Raw genomic sequence first — 16311 nt, forward strand, 5'->3', positions numbered from 1 at the left:
ATGGAACTACCAGCACCCCATGAAAGCCTCAGCAAACAGCACCCGATGAAAGCTTCAGCAACCAGCACCCCATGGAACTACCAGCACCCTATGAAAGCCCAAGCAACCAGCACCCCAAGTAAGCCCAAGCAACCAGCACCCCATGAAAGCCTCAGCAACCAGCATTCCAAGAAAGCCCCAGCAACCAGCACCCCATGAAAGCCCCAGCAACCAACACCCCATGAAAGCCTCAGCAACCAGCACCCCATGAACGCTCCAGCAACCATCACCCCATAAAAGCCTCAGCAACCAGCACCAAATGGAACTACCAGCACCCTATGAAAGCCTCAGCAACCAGCACCCCAAGAAAGCCCCAGCAACCAGCACCCAATGAAAGCCTCAGCAACCAGCACCCCATGAAAGCCCCAGCAACCAACACCCCATGAAAGCCTCAGCAACCAGCACCCCATGAAAGCCCCAGCAACCAGCACCCCATAAAAGCCTCAGCAACCAGCACCAAATGGAACTACCAGCACCCTATGAAAGCCTCAGCAACCAGCACCCCAAGAAAGCCCCAGCAACCAGCACCCAATGAAAGCCTCAGCAACCAGCACCCCATGAAAGCCCCAGCAACCAACACCCCATTAAAGCCTCAGCAACCAGCACCCCATGAAAGCCCCAGCACCCAGCACCCCATGGAACTACCAGCACCCCACTAAAGCCTCAGCAACCCGAACCCCATGGAACTACCAGCACCCCATGAAAGCATCAACAACCAGCACCCCATGGAAGCCTCAGCAACCAGCACCCCATGGAACTACCAGCACCCCATGAAAGCCTCAGCAACAGCACCCCATGGAACTACCATCACCCCATGAAAACTTCAGCAACCAGCACCCCATGGAACTACTAGCACCCCATGAAAACATCAGCAACCAGCACCCCATGGAACCACCAGCACCCCATGAAAGCCTCAGCAACCAGCACCCAATCAAAGCCTCAACAACCAGCACCCCATGGAACTACCAGCACCCCATGAAAGCTTCAGCAACCAGCACCCCATGGAACTACCAGCATCCCATGGAACTAGCAGCACCTCAAGTAAGCCCCAGCAACCAGCACCCCATGGAATGACCAGCACCCCATGAAAGCCTCAGCAATCAGCACCCCATGAAAGCCCCAGCAAACAGCAGGGTAGCGGTGAAGGATCGAGGGGTTTATGGGAGAATTTATAATCTATAAATGCACAGGTGATCTTGTTGCAATATTTTTTTTAAAGAAAATGAATCCATTTCATCTTTTATTAGGTTCTTCCTATAAAAGTCAATACAGAGTGTACCTCATTTGAAGCTGATGCAGGAACTGTCTTGTGGCGTGGTCAGTGAGAACAGGACCAGTAGCTTTACACTGAGTGCGCCCATGTTCAGGGACGATACAAAGTCAATTGACCTAACTTGTGGGAGTAAAATGCAGCTTTAGTTCTATGGAGAGTTAAATGGAAGTCATTTTCATTTCATCCTGTTAACACAAAAAAATCAGTTTTTGTTTCTGCGCATTTGGCTAAAAATTGACAACAACATAAATTAATGAGCAATATTTAAAATAAGACACTCAAGTTCTTTCTCAATAGTTTATGATACCAGTAACTCTTCAATCATATTGGCAGAAATCTCCATTGCAACTCTTGCCTGCTCTTATGATAAATGAGTAATTGATTAAGGCAATTTTTAAGGACAGTTATAGTACTTGGTCTAGTGATATACGTTCTTGCAGAATGAAAGATAACTAATCTTTACAGGAAGTGCACCAATAGTGCAGTAATAGAAATTGACACGGCCATAGCTGGCTCAGGATTTCGTTGCAGGGTCTGTTATACTGTTCCAGTGTCATGTAGGGTTTATTTTAGCAGAGTGCAATGGTTTCGAAGGTCTGTGTCCATCAGGTGGATGGATCCTGACAAGTGTCACCAGGGGATGCCCCCAGCACCTGGCTACATGTGTGTACAGGGAAATTAAAGGGATTCAAAATGAACAATTTTTTTATATTTTTATTTTCAAACATAAAACAATTTGTGTTTACCTTACAATAAAAAGATAACAGAGGCAGTAATGGATGTTAGAGACGTGCAAGGGCTAGCGTTGTAGGAGCAACTGGCCTTCATGTTCATACTACGCTAGATCAGCTTAAGTGGTGAGTTAAACATAATCATATTAAGCTCTAATTAATCTGGTTGTTTGGGTGCATAAGAGAAGTGACAGTCAATGTATGTTCATTGTAATCAATTCCTTCTAACATTACGTCAAATAAACACACAACCACCTATTCAGGCTTTCAAGTGACCAATAACAAAAAAGTAGGGACAAAAGTAGGATTTTTCTGAAAAAGTAGGGTCAAGTAGGGCTATTAAGAGCAAAATGTAGGGATAGTAGGGCTCTTTATTTAGCATTTTGTTGCAAATAAATGACTACTAAACCAATTCATCAATTATGATACACATATAGTTATTTTCGTGCTTCAAGATGATTCAGCCACAGGTGGAGATGGACCTGGAATGGGTGTCTCTGACTTGTCAATATGCACCACTCATTCTCATCATAGAACCCCTCTTGCAGTACTGTAGACCTTCTGCATCGAATTAATTATTAAAAAATACTTGAAAATAATAGAAATGGCTTCTAATTAAAATCAAGATTTAGATAGTTTCAATCAATGGATTTAATAAAAAAATCATTTCTATTAGTTCTCAGACTATTTTTACAAAAAAGAAGGGATAGAAGGGCTTTGTTAAAGAAAAAGCAGGAACCTAGCAAAAAAGTAGGGAAAAGTGGAAAAGGGCCAACTTGAAAGCCTACCTATTTGTCAAAAGCCCCCTGCCAACAATCTAACACTGTAACCAGTTTTTTAGTTTATAGAAAACACTGCTTAAAAAGTAACTGACAAAAAAAAAATTAATGTCAAAGGTAGAAAATATGAATAGACTTCACACATTCAAGGTCAGCACAAGCAGTCAGTAATGGAAAAAGAAATTCCCTCAAAACATTACCAGCAATAAAGGGGAACAATTTGTTCCTAACCCAGGTGTTAGTTATGCCAAGAGAAAAGTTAACTGGATGGACATGGGACTATGAAAGCATCTAGAATGGCACAGATAGAGACATCAACAACTAAATCATTTTTAAGAAGAACTTTAGTCTAAAAAACAGCTGCAACCAAAGCGTTGTATGAAGATTGTCAATTTAGCACATGGGTAAGGAAAAAAGCACACTCATTCTGTAAAGAAGCCTTAAGTCTCTTATTACTTTCATCCGTAATAATGTTCAATAACTCTTTCACACAGTCTTATATATAGTACATGCTATTCAACATGATTAGATCAGTTGTAAGAACTATTAAGCATATTGAAAGATTTCTAAAAGCTCAAACTAAGATATGAAAACAGCTCTAGGTAAACATACCAATGATATGATAACTGATAAACTGTCATATCCTTCCCTAAACCACAGGGAAATTCAAGAAAAATTAGTCTCTTTTATACTCAGAGTCTTATTTCACAAAGCTAACAAGCCTTTATAAGAAATCCTGTGTTTTTAAGGGAAAATGTGCATTAAAATTACTTTAAAGTAAATGAAAAGTTCAGGGAAGAGTTTAAAGGGAAAAAATTACTGTACATTGTTTTTATTTCACCAGCTCCTTTGATTTTTTGAAATTCACAAAGATAAGAATTGGCCAAAAACATTGGTTAAAATAATATTTCTTCAAGTAAATTGTTCATTTTTTCCCCTTAATGTGTTAAAATATGAAACAGCAATTGTGAAATCCACAACAGGCAGAAATGGGTCCTTTGATTAATATGATGAAAGCAAACAATATGACATCATAGTTTCTTGTTATTATTGAAAATAGAACTGCGGTCCACATGATGTGATGTGAACAGCTCAGGCCATGGGTGCTTTTAAGAGAACGTGTCATTCCCTTTTCATGATTATTTTAAATGAGAATGCCAAAACACTGTCACCTACAACACCCATGTCTGCCTGTGGTGGTTCAAGGTCACGCTATCTACAGTTTCTGTAAAGCACATTTATAAGAAGTTAACGTTCTGAATACTTGTATCCGTATGAAGCTTGAGCAATCCAGTGCCACAAAACAACTACACCTAACATTATCATATCACATGACCTTCACTATAGATAACAATTAGAAACAAGTGATTAATATAAAAATTACAATAAATGAAAATAGACCCATGGGGGGGGGGGGGGACGTTTATAAAACGGTGATAAAACAATCCATGGTTCGCAAGCATTAGTGGAAAATTAAAATAATTTTGCATGACTTCTTGTTAAATATGCTATAAGCTCTGAATCAACTTAATTAAACTATGGGATTTTAATATTTTGGCTTAAAATGCATATTACATAAATAAAATTGATCAGAATAGCTATGAAAGACATTTAACATGACTATTAAAAAAATAATTGAAAAGTATCTCGGACCTTAAAAATGTAACAAGATTTGAACCAAGAGAATTGTTCAGTTGTTGAATCACATCATGTTGCTTCTATTGTTTTACAAAACACTGACCATATATATTATAATCACAGCACTTATGAAACCATTGCAATATTATGTCAGATGTTTCAATAAATAGGTACAATAGCAATAAAGGCTATTCCAGTAAACCTCTTAGCTCACCACAGGGAAACAAAGTAAAGAAATTCTAAAGGTAAGATGATCATTTGATTTTAAGGACATTTTTAGGACGTGATTATGGTGAAATAGTAGAAAGAGGAAGTTTTGACTTGTAAGCGCACGTCCTAGGTGAGCTTATTGTTTACATAAAATAGCCCAAGGGGAATTATGCTGATAAATTTAGTCCAACGTCGGGAGACTTCACTGGTCCCTCTGTTTTGAAAGACAAAGTGCAAGACAGCTTGGGAATCTACATATGTATCTGTCTCCAAGACTTCCAGCTTCAAGACTCCAGGGATGCTTGAATGGCCGCCTTTAACATTGCATCTTCATCCTGGCCATAATCCTGTAAATAAATGTTAACTTTGTAAACCTACACAGATACTTAAGCATAAATCATTACACATGTAAGTCAACACTGCTTTTTCTTCCATAACAAAACTGTCATAAATGTGTCACATTCAAATTATAAATGATGTTTTGTTTTAGATGATATCATATTGATATGTGCCACATTATGGCAATTTCTATAAACTTATGGAGGACATTTGTTGAAAATTGGTGCAAGATTTATTTCACCAATTGATCACACTTGTTGATCTTACACTGCAATTCATCCCATATTTCAACTTCTTAGTATTCTATTATGCTAAAATTTTGAAAATGTCAATTTAACTGGCATTAACTGGAAAATCCAGTCATAAACATAATGTTGTGACATCATTTCAGGAATGTTTAACCCAGTACAGGGTACATAACTTTCGTTATGCAATACGGGAACCAAAATCTATAAGAGCAGTGAAAGTAACAGCAGCACAATATAACCCACCCCCGAAGTAAAACTAATTCAAATTCAATGTTGGTGAAGAATTTTTCTGAAGGGTCAAAAACCAGTAATACATCACAATTCATTTTGTAAGCTCAATCCAGAGTGTAGCAAGACTTACGACATATGTTTCATAGTCAAACTTGTGCCTCATGTTGAGGTGGGCCATGAAGTCTGAGCTCGCCTGGCGCTGGTTTCCCCATGGCATAGAGGCACACACAGGGCACACCTGAATATGAGAATATTCCGCTTATACTTAAGTAATGTGCCATCTTTGTTTTGTACACATTAGTGTAAATGATTTTTAGGGAGCTATTGATATTCTTAATAAATGTTACAAAACTTAAGTTTAACAAGGACAAAATTGCTGATTTTTGACAAGGTTACATAAACAAGGTCATTTTGAAAGGTAAACAGTCTGTGACAAAGAATCTAATCATTAAAATTAATACAGTACTTAATGTTTTACTAGGTCTTAAATTTGCAAAACATTTTTATTACATGAAATCACAATACCCCCAGGAGATATAAATCATCGAGTTTAACTTAAAAGTAGGCCCATTTAATATCAAATGAGTTACAAGACATCCGTAAGACTAAATAAACATACGACATGAGCTGAGTCATATCTGTGTTTCTCGTTACAGTGCTCCCTCAAGCCCCTGGTGTCCAGGTTGCCCAGATCACAGTACGGGCATTTGAAGGTAGCTCTGTTTGGAAGATCTCTGAAAGTCATCATGAGGATAAGTATATTTATTCATAAGGATAAATACATATTTCTGGCTTTACGTCAGTTTTCTATTTACATTTATTATTTATCCTATATAACAGGAGTGTACATGGAAATTTTCTCTGAAAGATTATATGAAATCACTCAGTTTTCCCAAATATTTTGTTGGTTTATTTGTTTTGTTTTACTTTCATTCTCTTCCAAGGTAACAAGCTTTGATGATTTCCCTCAAAATAAAAAGCTTGACCTCCCAGTGACAAAACTTCCTACGATTCAAATAATCATAGTTCAGGCTTTTGTCTGCCAACTCACGGGTCAGAATGTCTGACCTATTCCCAATGCCCCATATATATTTTTTTCCGCAATTCCAATAAAAATCCCAAATGATATAAAATCGCTGTCAAGAAAGCCTGACTTAAATTTTTAAATTATATTATTATTATAAATGCATTTATCAGCACTTTCGGGTGACATTCATTGTTAAGTACACTTACTTCACAGAGAAATGTTGCCCAAAATGATGATTTTGTTGATCATTTTTTCTTCTGAATATCACCAAATATTACAAATTTTCCCAATTATTCCAAGATGCCCTGTAGTTAAGCAATGACTGATCATAAATCATTTAATTTCACAAGTCAAAAACGGCAAAATTTAACTTACGTTGGAATTCTTTGTGAAGTTTCCTTTACAGGTTTGAAGTATGTGATGCTTTTATCTATCTTATCACAGTCTGTAAAGTGGTTGTTGAGCTCGGTAATGAGAATCTGAAAAAACAACAACATCAACTTCCCTTGTGGAAAGGGTGATTACTATACGACATTACTAACAAATGTGCATATTCTGGCCCTCTATTCACATAGCATGTTCCGTAAACCTTAGCTTGCAAAGTTCATGAGTTATTGCAGCATCCAGTTTCTTAGGACAGATGGACAGACAGATAGACACTCGCAGTAAATGTTATAGGTCCCTCTGGTGAAGCTAAGAATTTAATACGACCATATGCTTACCTTTTCGTTGCATCCAAAACAAGGCAGCTTGTTATTCATCATCTGTGTGCTCATGTTCTTATTTGTAGATAAAGTTTTTTGTTTAATCTCCTGACGACAAGTGGGGCAGTGAGGCCTGGCGTCTATCATCAATGGATTCACACATTCTCGACAAAAACTGAAATTTTCAAGAACAGCAGTTAACAATAGCCCAACAAGCAGATGACAATGTAGAGTGTATGTATAGTTGGGCAAATTTGAGGTGAAATTATTTGTGAATATTTTTAATGCATAATTCTTCATTTTGCTAAAATTGCTAATTGTTTAATATTTCAATTGATGTTGTTTTTATGTATCAAAAGACACCTTGACATTAGTTTGAGAGTATTCTGGAATTTCAGATTTAATGTTCTTGTTTAATTAAGCAATTAGTTTCTTTTGGAGTGTGTAAAACCAGATGATACTATGGATAGAGTCTGGACTATTGTTGTTATTTGCAATTGGTTAATCATGTTTTGGCTAACCGTTTAATCAATAATTTTTATCACCTTTCTTTGTATGTTGCAGTAAGCCATCTGACACCTCGAATATGCCTTACTACAGATGTCTGTTATTTATGTTCAAAAGAAACATTACTGAACAACTATTAAGGTCAAAGTTATAAGCCTTTTTCACATGAGCGTATGTCTCTGGCAATATGTGTACTAAGTTTCATCATTCTGTTTATCTTGGAAAATGTTTGAGCAAGTTTTTGCACAATGACACAGAAGATATCAGCTATCACAATGACACAGAAGATATCAGCTATCACAATGACACAGAAGATATCAGCTTTCACAATGACACAGAAGATATCAGCTATCACAATGACACAGAAGATATCAGCTATCACAATGACACAGAAGATATCAGCTATCACAATATCTCATCTTGTTTTCTTAAAAGAAATGGACGAGCTAAATACAAATTGAAGGCAAAGATCATTATACATATCAATATATTTATACATATCAAAAGCAAATTAGGCTGCAATGCATAATCAATAATCTTTTTATTTTAATGCAAAAGCCTTTTTTGCACTGAGCTGTAATTCTACTGTTATAAGATAAATAAATGATCATGATATGATGCGTAAATAAGATCTATATATTTATAAATATATTTCAAATTAGCGATCTTTGCACGCACACAAGATTCAACTATAGATTCAGATTGTAATGTTATGCTTTAGGAACACTGGAGGGCATGCAAGCAATTTCTATTATGTTACACAATGATTGAGAAAGCGTTATATCTTCTGCAACTCATTATTTATTGCTAAAGAAAGGTCATTGACAATGTGTTTGTCAAATCGAGTGGCTGGTGATTGTATCATTGATTACCATTGCGTAAATGATGTCATGTTAATCCAAGCAGAATGCCATTCCCATATAAACCACGTAAATCTATTTTACCATTCAAATTTCTTTTTTAACATTAACCTCACAATGGATATGGTGCATACAAGGCCATTATTGTTTACATTAAAATAGACTGATGTGGACATTGATGTTCTGTATTTGCTGTTGCATTGATTGGAATTCATATGGACATAATTGTTATATGTGAATTGCCGATTTATATCTATTTGGTTATTTTTATTGTTGAAAAATTGATCAAGTTGAATTCACCACACTCCACTATCCCCCTGCTTTAAAGTTAAGAATTTCGAAGTTTTGTTGAAACATGCATAGAACACTGTAATAATAGATTAAATGCAAAACCGTAACTAGAATTTTTCAGTCAAATAATATATGGGCAAATTTTGTATAATGAATATGCAAGCAAGAGTTATTATACTTAATTGTTTTAGTTTCAATGCAGTACATCAAGTAGTTGCTGAGTTATTGACTTTACATACATGTGCTTACATGCAAAACCTTAACCAGAATTTCTAAATCAAATACTGAAGGAGCAATTATTTTGCATTATAGGCAAAATAGAGTTATCTTACTTGCTTGATAAAGAAGGTTGAATGGTTAGGAACCCATGTTAAAGTTTACAGTTTCAATGCAATACATGATGTGTTTGCTGAGATATTGACTTAAATTTGGTTACATGCAAAACCTTAACCAGAATATCTAAGTCAAATAAGAAAGGGCCATCATTTACAAAATATAGTTTTCTAATGCACCAGTCAATTGTAACCACAGACTTTGATTTTCGGTCCAGCCAACCCCGGGTAAAATCCCCGCTCTGCAGGGACAAACTGATGGTAAAATCCCCGCTAAAACCCCCCGCACTAAAGGGACCCTAGGTAAGGCCCAATACCCGCAATATTTTGCGCGAAGACAAAACCACCGCATTTACCCGGCACTGCGGGGCCACCAGGAAGGTAAAATCATGGCCCATTTACCCGGGTATCCCCGGTATACCCCCAGACCTGGGGGGGGGGGGGGTGGCGTGGTTACAATTGACTGGTGCATAACTTGCTAATTCAGGTAAGTTGGATAGTTGAGTACTGTTGTATAAAGTCTTAATGACATACATCACATAGTTGCTAAGATATCAGTATAGATGTGTGCTGAAATCCAAAACCTTAACAAGAATTTGTATGTTGGATAAGATAGGGCAATTATTTGCATTAAAAACATGACTGAGTTATCTAATTTAATTAATTAAGTATGTTCTGGAACCAATAACAAATCCTACTCCCAGCCATGCATTCAGTAAAGTTTCAATGAAATACATGTCCTGAGATTTTGACTTAAATGTTGACAGTTGTTACATGCATATATACAAGATAAAGTTATCTTGTTTGGTAAATAAATTTAATTGGATATTTGGGCATATATATATATATATAAAAAATCAATGAAGTAAATTTTGCACTGCTGAGATAATGACTTAAAGGTGCTTCCAGTACATGCAAGAGTGACTCCATCGCTACTGTATGGTGAGTAGTATAGCTCTCTTTATTCATTGAACAGTCGACGTAAAAATCATAAGTTATTAAGATATAATGGTATGATAAGATCAACACATCAACTGTTTCTTATTCATCTTTTACAGAATATATTTGACCGAACATGTATTTCATTACTCCACCCAATCAACTTAGCTGCGAAACGAAAGTAGGAAGTGTACTATTTTCTAGTAATCGTACGCACCACGCTACAGTATGCATTTTCCGACATACGAATAATCAAAACCAATACCTATGATTATTGCCACATTTAATTGTTACAGGATCTTTGAAGATTTCTCTGCATATAGAACATGTAAACATTTCTATTGACAGTTCTTCGGAGGACGCCATTTTTAGCTCTGTGGCTGTGATACGCGTAAAATATTGGTTGAACTTAAAATATTAGGTCAAGAACAACTAGAGTAGTCGTGTTTTTCGCCTAGGCTACAGCCGGATACAGTATGTACAGCACTCCGTGAACGCAACTATCTAAACTATTCAATGGTCATTAACTTTCAGAGAAAATACTACAATCCTCGGTGATTTATTGGTAGCCGATATATCATGATCAAAAAGAAAGAGCCATATATATATTTTACAGTTCAGAAAAAAGTGATCTGGATAATAAAAACTATGAAGATAAGAGGTCACAATGTACATGGCTCATGTTTACCAGCGAAGCAACCACAAGCGTATTATTGTATGACCTATTACAAGTGTCTGGGATCAAGACGTGAATATTGTTGCTCAGCTAATATGCGAGGTTGATACGAGGATACATGATTAAATCATAAAATACACAATCTTCGTAGATATAATATATTACAATTACCAGAATATATGTTAAATAAGATATGTTCAAACTAAATCCCAGTTACTTTTTAATAAGCTTTATAGATGGACTAACGTGACGACAAAATAACGTAATCTTAGTCACTCTGTCGTGATAATGGTTCACTACATGTGTACACAAGAACCCTTACACGTACAACGTGTTTTGTTTATTGTAGGCAATGGCCAAGGGAAAAACAGACAAAAATAACACATTTGATATCAGAAAATAAAAAAATAAATAAATGGAAATAAATTACATGTAATAAAGCGTAAACACATATTGCATATAAAGATGACAGTTTGATTAACATACCGGTAATTTGCTGAATGAGATTGGAATCATACGCCTATATACAGTATACACAAAGATAGTTGCATGTACATGTATATAAACACACACAAAAACATACTATACAAGATGGAACTTGTCAGGCGAATAATGCCACTTGTACTAGCAGTACATTTTGAATAACGACATACAAGGTGTTATGTAGGTATAGCTCAAACACACATAAAATATCATCATGTGCATATTTCATTCGACAACATAAATATTTAAGTGAAATTGACCTTTGACTTTAAAGCATGCATCTATACGCTACACACATGCCCAAGTTGCTCAGCTGAGACGCACAATATCACTATGACATCCCTATCAGAATCCATAGAAATTGACCTAAGTTGTGGTGAGATCACAATTTTCTACGCGACACTCCTTTAGTCTGGTTTACCATTCCGTGGGGTTTTATTAAAGTGTGTTTAAGGGACAATTTTACAGCTAAGACCCAAGTTAATGATATAAAATCCCAATATGGTCCCATCGACCACTAAGTGTGTCCTTGACCTTTGAAGTGAGACCACATAACACCGTCCTATGCATTACCCGACGCACCTTTTTATGCCGTTCTATAATTTTATGGAGTTTGAAAAAATGAGCTAAGTGACACAGTTACAGCTGAGACACGCAGTGTTACTATACAATCTCTATCGGGCCCCATTTACCAATACGATTGACCTTGAGACTCAAGGTCAATGTTAAGTTAGTGTTTTGTGTTCATTACTCATCCGTAGCATCACCACCAAATAAGCTATTGTTATAAGTAACAAGCTCCTTCAAGAATCCATCGTTGGGCATGATCTTTCGTTTATCCCTGATCATTTTCAGCGCCGTCATCAGAGGGACGCCTTTTACGGACAATAAGTACGCAATAACTATCGTGGTCGAGCGGCTCACGCCGGACATACAGTGTACATACACCTTTCCTGAAAAGATGAACACACAGAAGTAGACCTATATATACACACAAAGATATTTATGTTCATAATGATGGCATAGCATCGAGGTTAAACGTCGTCTATGAATATAGAAGTCCGGCTCTTACGTCAAAGGTTATGGGTTCGAGCACCACAAGGGACCAATTTTCTTTATAAGTGTAATATCAGTGACATTTGAACAAATATAAAAAACTGCAATAGCAAGCGTTTGACTGTAACTTTAATTATGCTAGACTTACCGCCCACTCGTCTTCATGTACCTCTCTTCTAAAATTAAAGATACGCGTGCTAACACATAGGCCGAGCAAGTTTAGAATTACTGACCTCCTGATTCTAATGCCTCTTTCAAGAAGTTGACTGCAGCCTCAAAATGTGGAGTCATTTTGAACGTCATAATATCAGTGGCTGCTATCCCGTGGAACTTGATCCCAGACGCCTGGAAATAGTCTTGAGACGTGTCGATCATGTTGTACTTTTTCCCGCACGCGCAGTTGATCACGTGGGTGACACCCAACTCTTGTAACTTGTCTGGGTCTTTTGCATATTTGCTGAAAGAGATAAGAAAACAATCAGGTCAATTTTATAGTTTATTATGAATTCTCAAGACCGAGTGACCTATCCGATTGTACCAATGCACCGGCCAAAAATGTATAATCACGAGCATTTATACGTGGTCGACATTTCAACGAAAATAAGTAGCACAGAAACTTGTGTTGACTTGTTCACTTATTTACTGTAATGTGAAACTAAAGAATGTACGCAAACTTTAAGACAGGGAGATGGATCTTGCTAGATTTACTCAAACTTGTTTATCGACATTTACAAGAAGTAGTAACGATAACTTACTAATCTCCCAGGATAATGTTGGGATAAACTTCATTATAGTTGTCATTGGGCGCGCTCATGAGGCACATCCATACGTTCTGTTGGGCCCCACTGGGTAACTTAGTCTTGGGGTTGGGCGTGTGTGCAGCCGTCATGACGAAGTCCTTGGCTTCCCTGTAGGTACACGTGTTGGTCGTCTGTTCAGCCATGTCTACAAATAATGCTGAAAGAATCAAAACAGTTTGTATCATACAGTATTCATGAAAAAGCATTAAACAAACAAAAAAGTATTCACATGTTCCTGTCTCAAGTAATTGGGTGGATCCAGGATTCGATGTAAGAGGGTGCGTAACTTAGGGAGGTAATTTGCGCCCCTCCCTCAGAACCGAAATTTATTTGGTTTAAAGTGTTGGTACGTGGGGGGGGGTTTTTCATTCCCCCCCCCCCCCCCCCGTATCCGCTAAGGGAAATTGAATCCTTTTAGACACAACAATCAATATTTTGCACTTGCACGCTGGAATTACCCTTTTGTCGAACAAAGTTTAAAAGAAGACAACATTGCTGCAGACGTAATTGTCAAAACAACACTCCTTGCTAGTATTCATTCTTTCAGACAGTGCTTATACCAGCAACGTGGAAAGCTTAGTGGCAGCATTACAGTTTGTCCAATGGGAGTGCATTATTTTTCAAAGCTGCTGTTCATATATTGAATAAATCATCAGTCAGTCGTTTTTAACTTTAATCAGTACTTCTCAAGATTTCCAATACAGTTATTTCAGTAAACTAGCACTCAACCGTTATTGATTTTAATCAGGTGAAGCGGTAGATTTTAACAGTGGGTAGACAAGTTGGTGGTCAGTTGACGAAATACTTTGTAGACCACTAAAAAACTAAGAATGTTATAGTATGAACTTACACATACTAAATGGTTATGCGAATGCGTCGCAGCATCAATGGATATATAGATGCCAATTTAAGCAGTCGGAAAACTGTCGCATCAAACCGTTACTAAATGTAAATATATATATATATATATATATATATATATACACACTAACAACCATTAACAATTACGTTTAGTGCGACACCGCGAGTCGCATAACCATTTACTTTGTGTAAGGACATACACGAAATGAAAGTGATTATCAAACGACAAACTTAACAATAAAAACGAATAATACGAAGAAATTACACCAGAGGAGGCCAAGGAAACAGTAATGTTTAGTCATCAAAAGATGATTCCGGCTTAACCAATCATTCTACCTTGAACTGCTTGATTTGCTGGAGGTGGCTCTGTAAAGTGTCAACCAGTCAACAGTATGCCTGTATCAGATAACTTCATAGGCAATATTCTTGTCCCAGAAGTACTTTTTGTGTGTGAAGCTTAATCCACCTGCGTCACTTTACCAGAGTCAATATTCCCGCGTAGTGGGTTAATTTCCGTCCATTCAGTTCATTTGATTGAATTAATAATAAAAATCCTATCACAAAATACGTCAAATGATGATCAACGTTACAACTTCATAGGAAATAGAACTGGTCTGCTGAAAGTTTGATTTACGAAAAACTATTTATATACATGTACTCATTACAGTACTCAAAAGACTATATATAGATATTACATGTTTTAGTAAGGGATACGTCATTAATAAATATGCCGGAAAACCATATATGGCTATTCATTTACATGGGCTGTGAGTAAGATGTGTTATTGGTCCCTGTTATAAGTTACCAGATTACCATTATGATATTTTTATTTCGAATTTCCTATGCCTTATCAAACTTTTTTTTATCTAGGTGCATGTGTATTGAAAATTAAACTATATTCAACTATATTTGCTGAAGAAACTGTGCAAAATCAAAATCATTAACTAGTATTTACGTTCGATAACCTTGTCAAATAAATACAAGTAAAACATCCTTACATTACTAGTATTATAGAATGAGATAACAAAAAATATAAAAAATGGGCAAAGGTCGATTTGAATTGTTACATACGGATACGTTCGTTGGTAATGATAAACTATTTGTGCTGATTGGTTATATATTTTTTCTTATTTTCTCAAGGCTTGTCTAAGCAAAATTGTATTTAAAATTTATTATTTCAAACACATACTTTGAGATAAATATATTCTAGTAGTTATTACAATTCTTTGACCAAGCTGATCATAGAACGTGGTGAAAAGGGATGTATTTTCACCAAGTTACCATTTTATTCACCAAATCATAGTATTTTATTTTACACCTATTTGCTTAATATGCAAGAAATCAGAAGAGACAATAAAACGATACAAAAAAGTCACCACCTTAGCAGTTCAAAGGCGGCCCTGAACTGAGAGGCGCCAGTTGAAACATGCGCCGCCCGACACACTAAGGATCTACATGTTGTAATCTCGCTGTACCGAGAATGTTTGCCTAACATTAGTATAAAGGACCATTGATCGATTTGAGGGGCGCCACCTCGGTATGCCCTAGTGGCTATAATTAGATAAGATAGATGGATAAGATAAATTTTTATTTTAAGTCGGCAAGTCAGAAATAACAATATAACATAAGCGACAATTATGCGCTTTTAAACCGACTATAACAATAATATACATGTTGAACCACAATATCATGGTAAGAAAGCTGTAAAATAATTTTGAGCATTGTTAAATAAGCACATATCACATAGCAAAGCAAGTAAAAGAGGTTAAACCTGTGAAAGATCTGCTGCTCTAGACCAGAGGCCTAAGAGACACTTAAGAAAAAGAGAAATAAAAAACTGATAGTCAAAATAGTTGCAAAAAGCAGATTAAAAGTAGTCTAAACGAAAATATCACCTCAGATCAGATCTGGGAAGACCTGAGCAGCAATTCCTTCACAGCAACACATACAAGAGCACAATTAATAATAAAGCATGGTATGACAATGACGATAGCATATACAAAGAGAGTTTTATTAGCAAGCTACTGCATAGCAAGTACTAGTAAGCAAAATTAAGCAGTAAAAGCAAATCAAGAAACGTGCAACTATACAAAAAGAGCAGAGCATGCAGCTAGAACACTTGAACAAGCTAAGGCAAGCAGAAACACATAACACACAATAAACTCAAAAGACACAACACAAGCAAGATATAAATTAAGATAGATATTGAACATAAAGACAAAGATGATGTCCGGCCCTGTAGAAAAAGCAACTAATTTGATTTGCACATTGAACACCTGCAGTCCCG

The 16311-nt window shown here is 36.5% G+C and overlaps 3 protein-coding genes across 3 annotated transcripts; 1 reads left to right on the forward strand and 2 right to left on the reverse strand.

Annotated features, from left to right (window-relative positions):
- LOC128243012 (cell division protein ZipA-like) lies at positions 1-698 on the forward strand. Its single transcript, XM_052960478.1, has 2 exons — positions 1-180; positions 429-698. The coding sequence occupies exons 1-2, from the start codon at positions 1-3 to the stop codon at positions 696-698; spliced, it is 450 nt and encodes a 149-aa protein (XP_052816438.1).
- Positions 699-1995: 1297 nt separating this feature from the next.
- LOC128243230 (E3 ubiquitin-protein ligase RNF166-like) lies at positions 1996-10571 on the reverse strand. The gene is made up of 6 exons (XM_052960847.1): positions 10414-10571; positions 7238-7394; positions 6891-6994; positions 6108-6222; positions 5619-5726; positions 1996-5017 (listed from the first exon to the last, which is right to left on the reverse strand). Exons 1-6 carry the CDS (start codon positions 10512-10514, stop codon positions 4955-4957), a joined length of 648 nt encoding a protein of 215 aa, XP_052816807.1. The 5' UTR covers positions 10515-10571; the 3' UTR covers positions 1996-4954.
- Positions 10572-11149: 578 nt separating this feature from the next.
- Positions 11150-14719, reverse strand: LOC128243231 (dual specificity protein phosphatase 3-like). The gene is made up of 4 exons (XM_052960848.1): positions 14361-14719; positions 13119-13320; positions 12597-12820; positions 11150-12260 (listed from the first exon to the last, which is right to left on the reverse strand). Exons 2-4 carry the CDS (start codon positions 13304-13306, stop codon positions 12055-12057), a joined length of 618 nt encoding a protein of 205 aa, XP_052816808.1. The 5' UTR covers positions 13307-13320; positions 14361-14719; the 3' UTR covers positions 11150-12054.
- Positions 14720-16311: the final 1592 nt, after the last annotated feature.

This window comes from Mya arenaria, chromosome 8, assembly GCF_026914265.1.
Source record: "Mya arenaria isolate MELC-2E11 chromosome 8, ASM2691426v1".
In the NCBI taxonomy this organism is placed as follows: Eukaryota; Metazoa; Mollusca; class Bivalvia; order Myida; family Myidae; genus Mya; species Mya arenaria.

Excerpts from the sequence above, each read along its gene's own strand:
- LOC128243230 (XM_052960847.1), bottom strand. The coding sequence starts at position 10,514 with ATGGCGTCCTCCGAAGAACTGTCAATAGAAATGTTTACATGTTCTATA. Across the intron at positions 6,995-7,237 it reads GTTTTGGATGCAACGAAAAG|ATTCTCATTACCGAGCTCAA; the intron begins GTAAGCATATGG and ends TTGTTTTTTCAG. Across the intron at positions 6,223-6,890 it reads ACTTCACAAAGAATTCCAAC|AGATCTTCCAAACAGAGCTA; the intron begins GTAAGTTAAATT and ends GATGACTTTCAG.
- LOC128243012 (XM_052960478.1), top strand. The coding sequence starts at position 1 with ATGGAACTACCAGCACCCCATGAAAGCCTCAGCAAACAGCACCCGATG. Across the intron at positions 181-428 it reads AGCATTCCAAGAAAGCCCCA|CCTCAGCAACCAGCACCCCA; the intron begins GCAACCAGCACC and ends ACCCCATGAAAG.
- LOC128243231 (XM_052960848.1), bottom strand. The coding sequence starts at position 13,306 with ATGGCTGAACAGACGACCAACACGTGTACCTACAGGGAAGCCAAGGAC. Across the intron at positions 12,821-13,118 it reads AACATTATCCTGGGAGATTA|CAAATATGCAAAAGACCCAG; the intron begins GTAAGTTATCGT and ends TATCTCTTTCAG. Across the intron at positions 12,261-12,596 it reads AGAGGCATTAGAATCAGGAG|GAAAGGTGTATGTACACTGT; the intron begins GTCAGTAATTCT and ends TCATCTTTTCAG.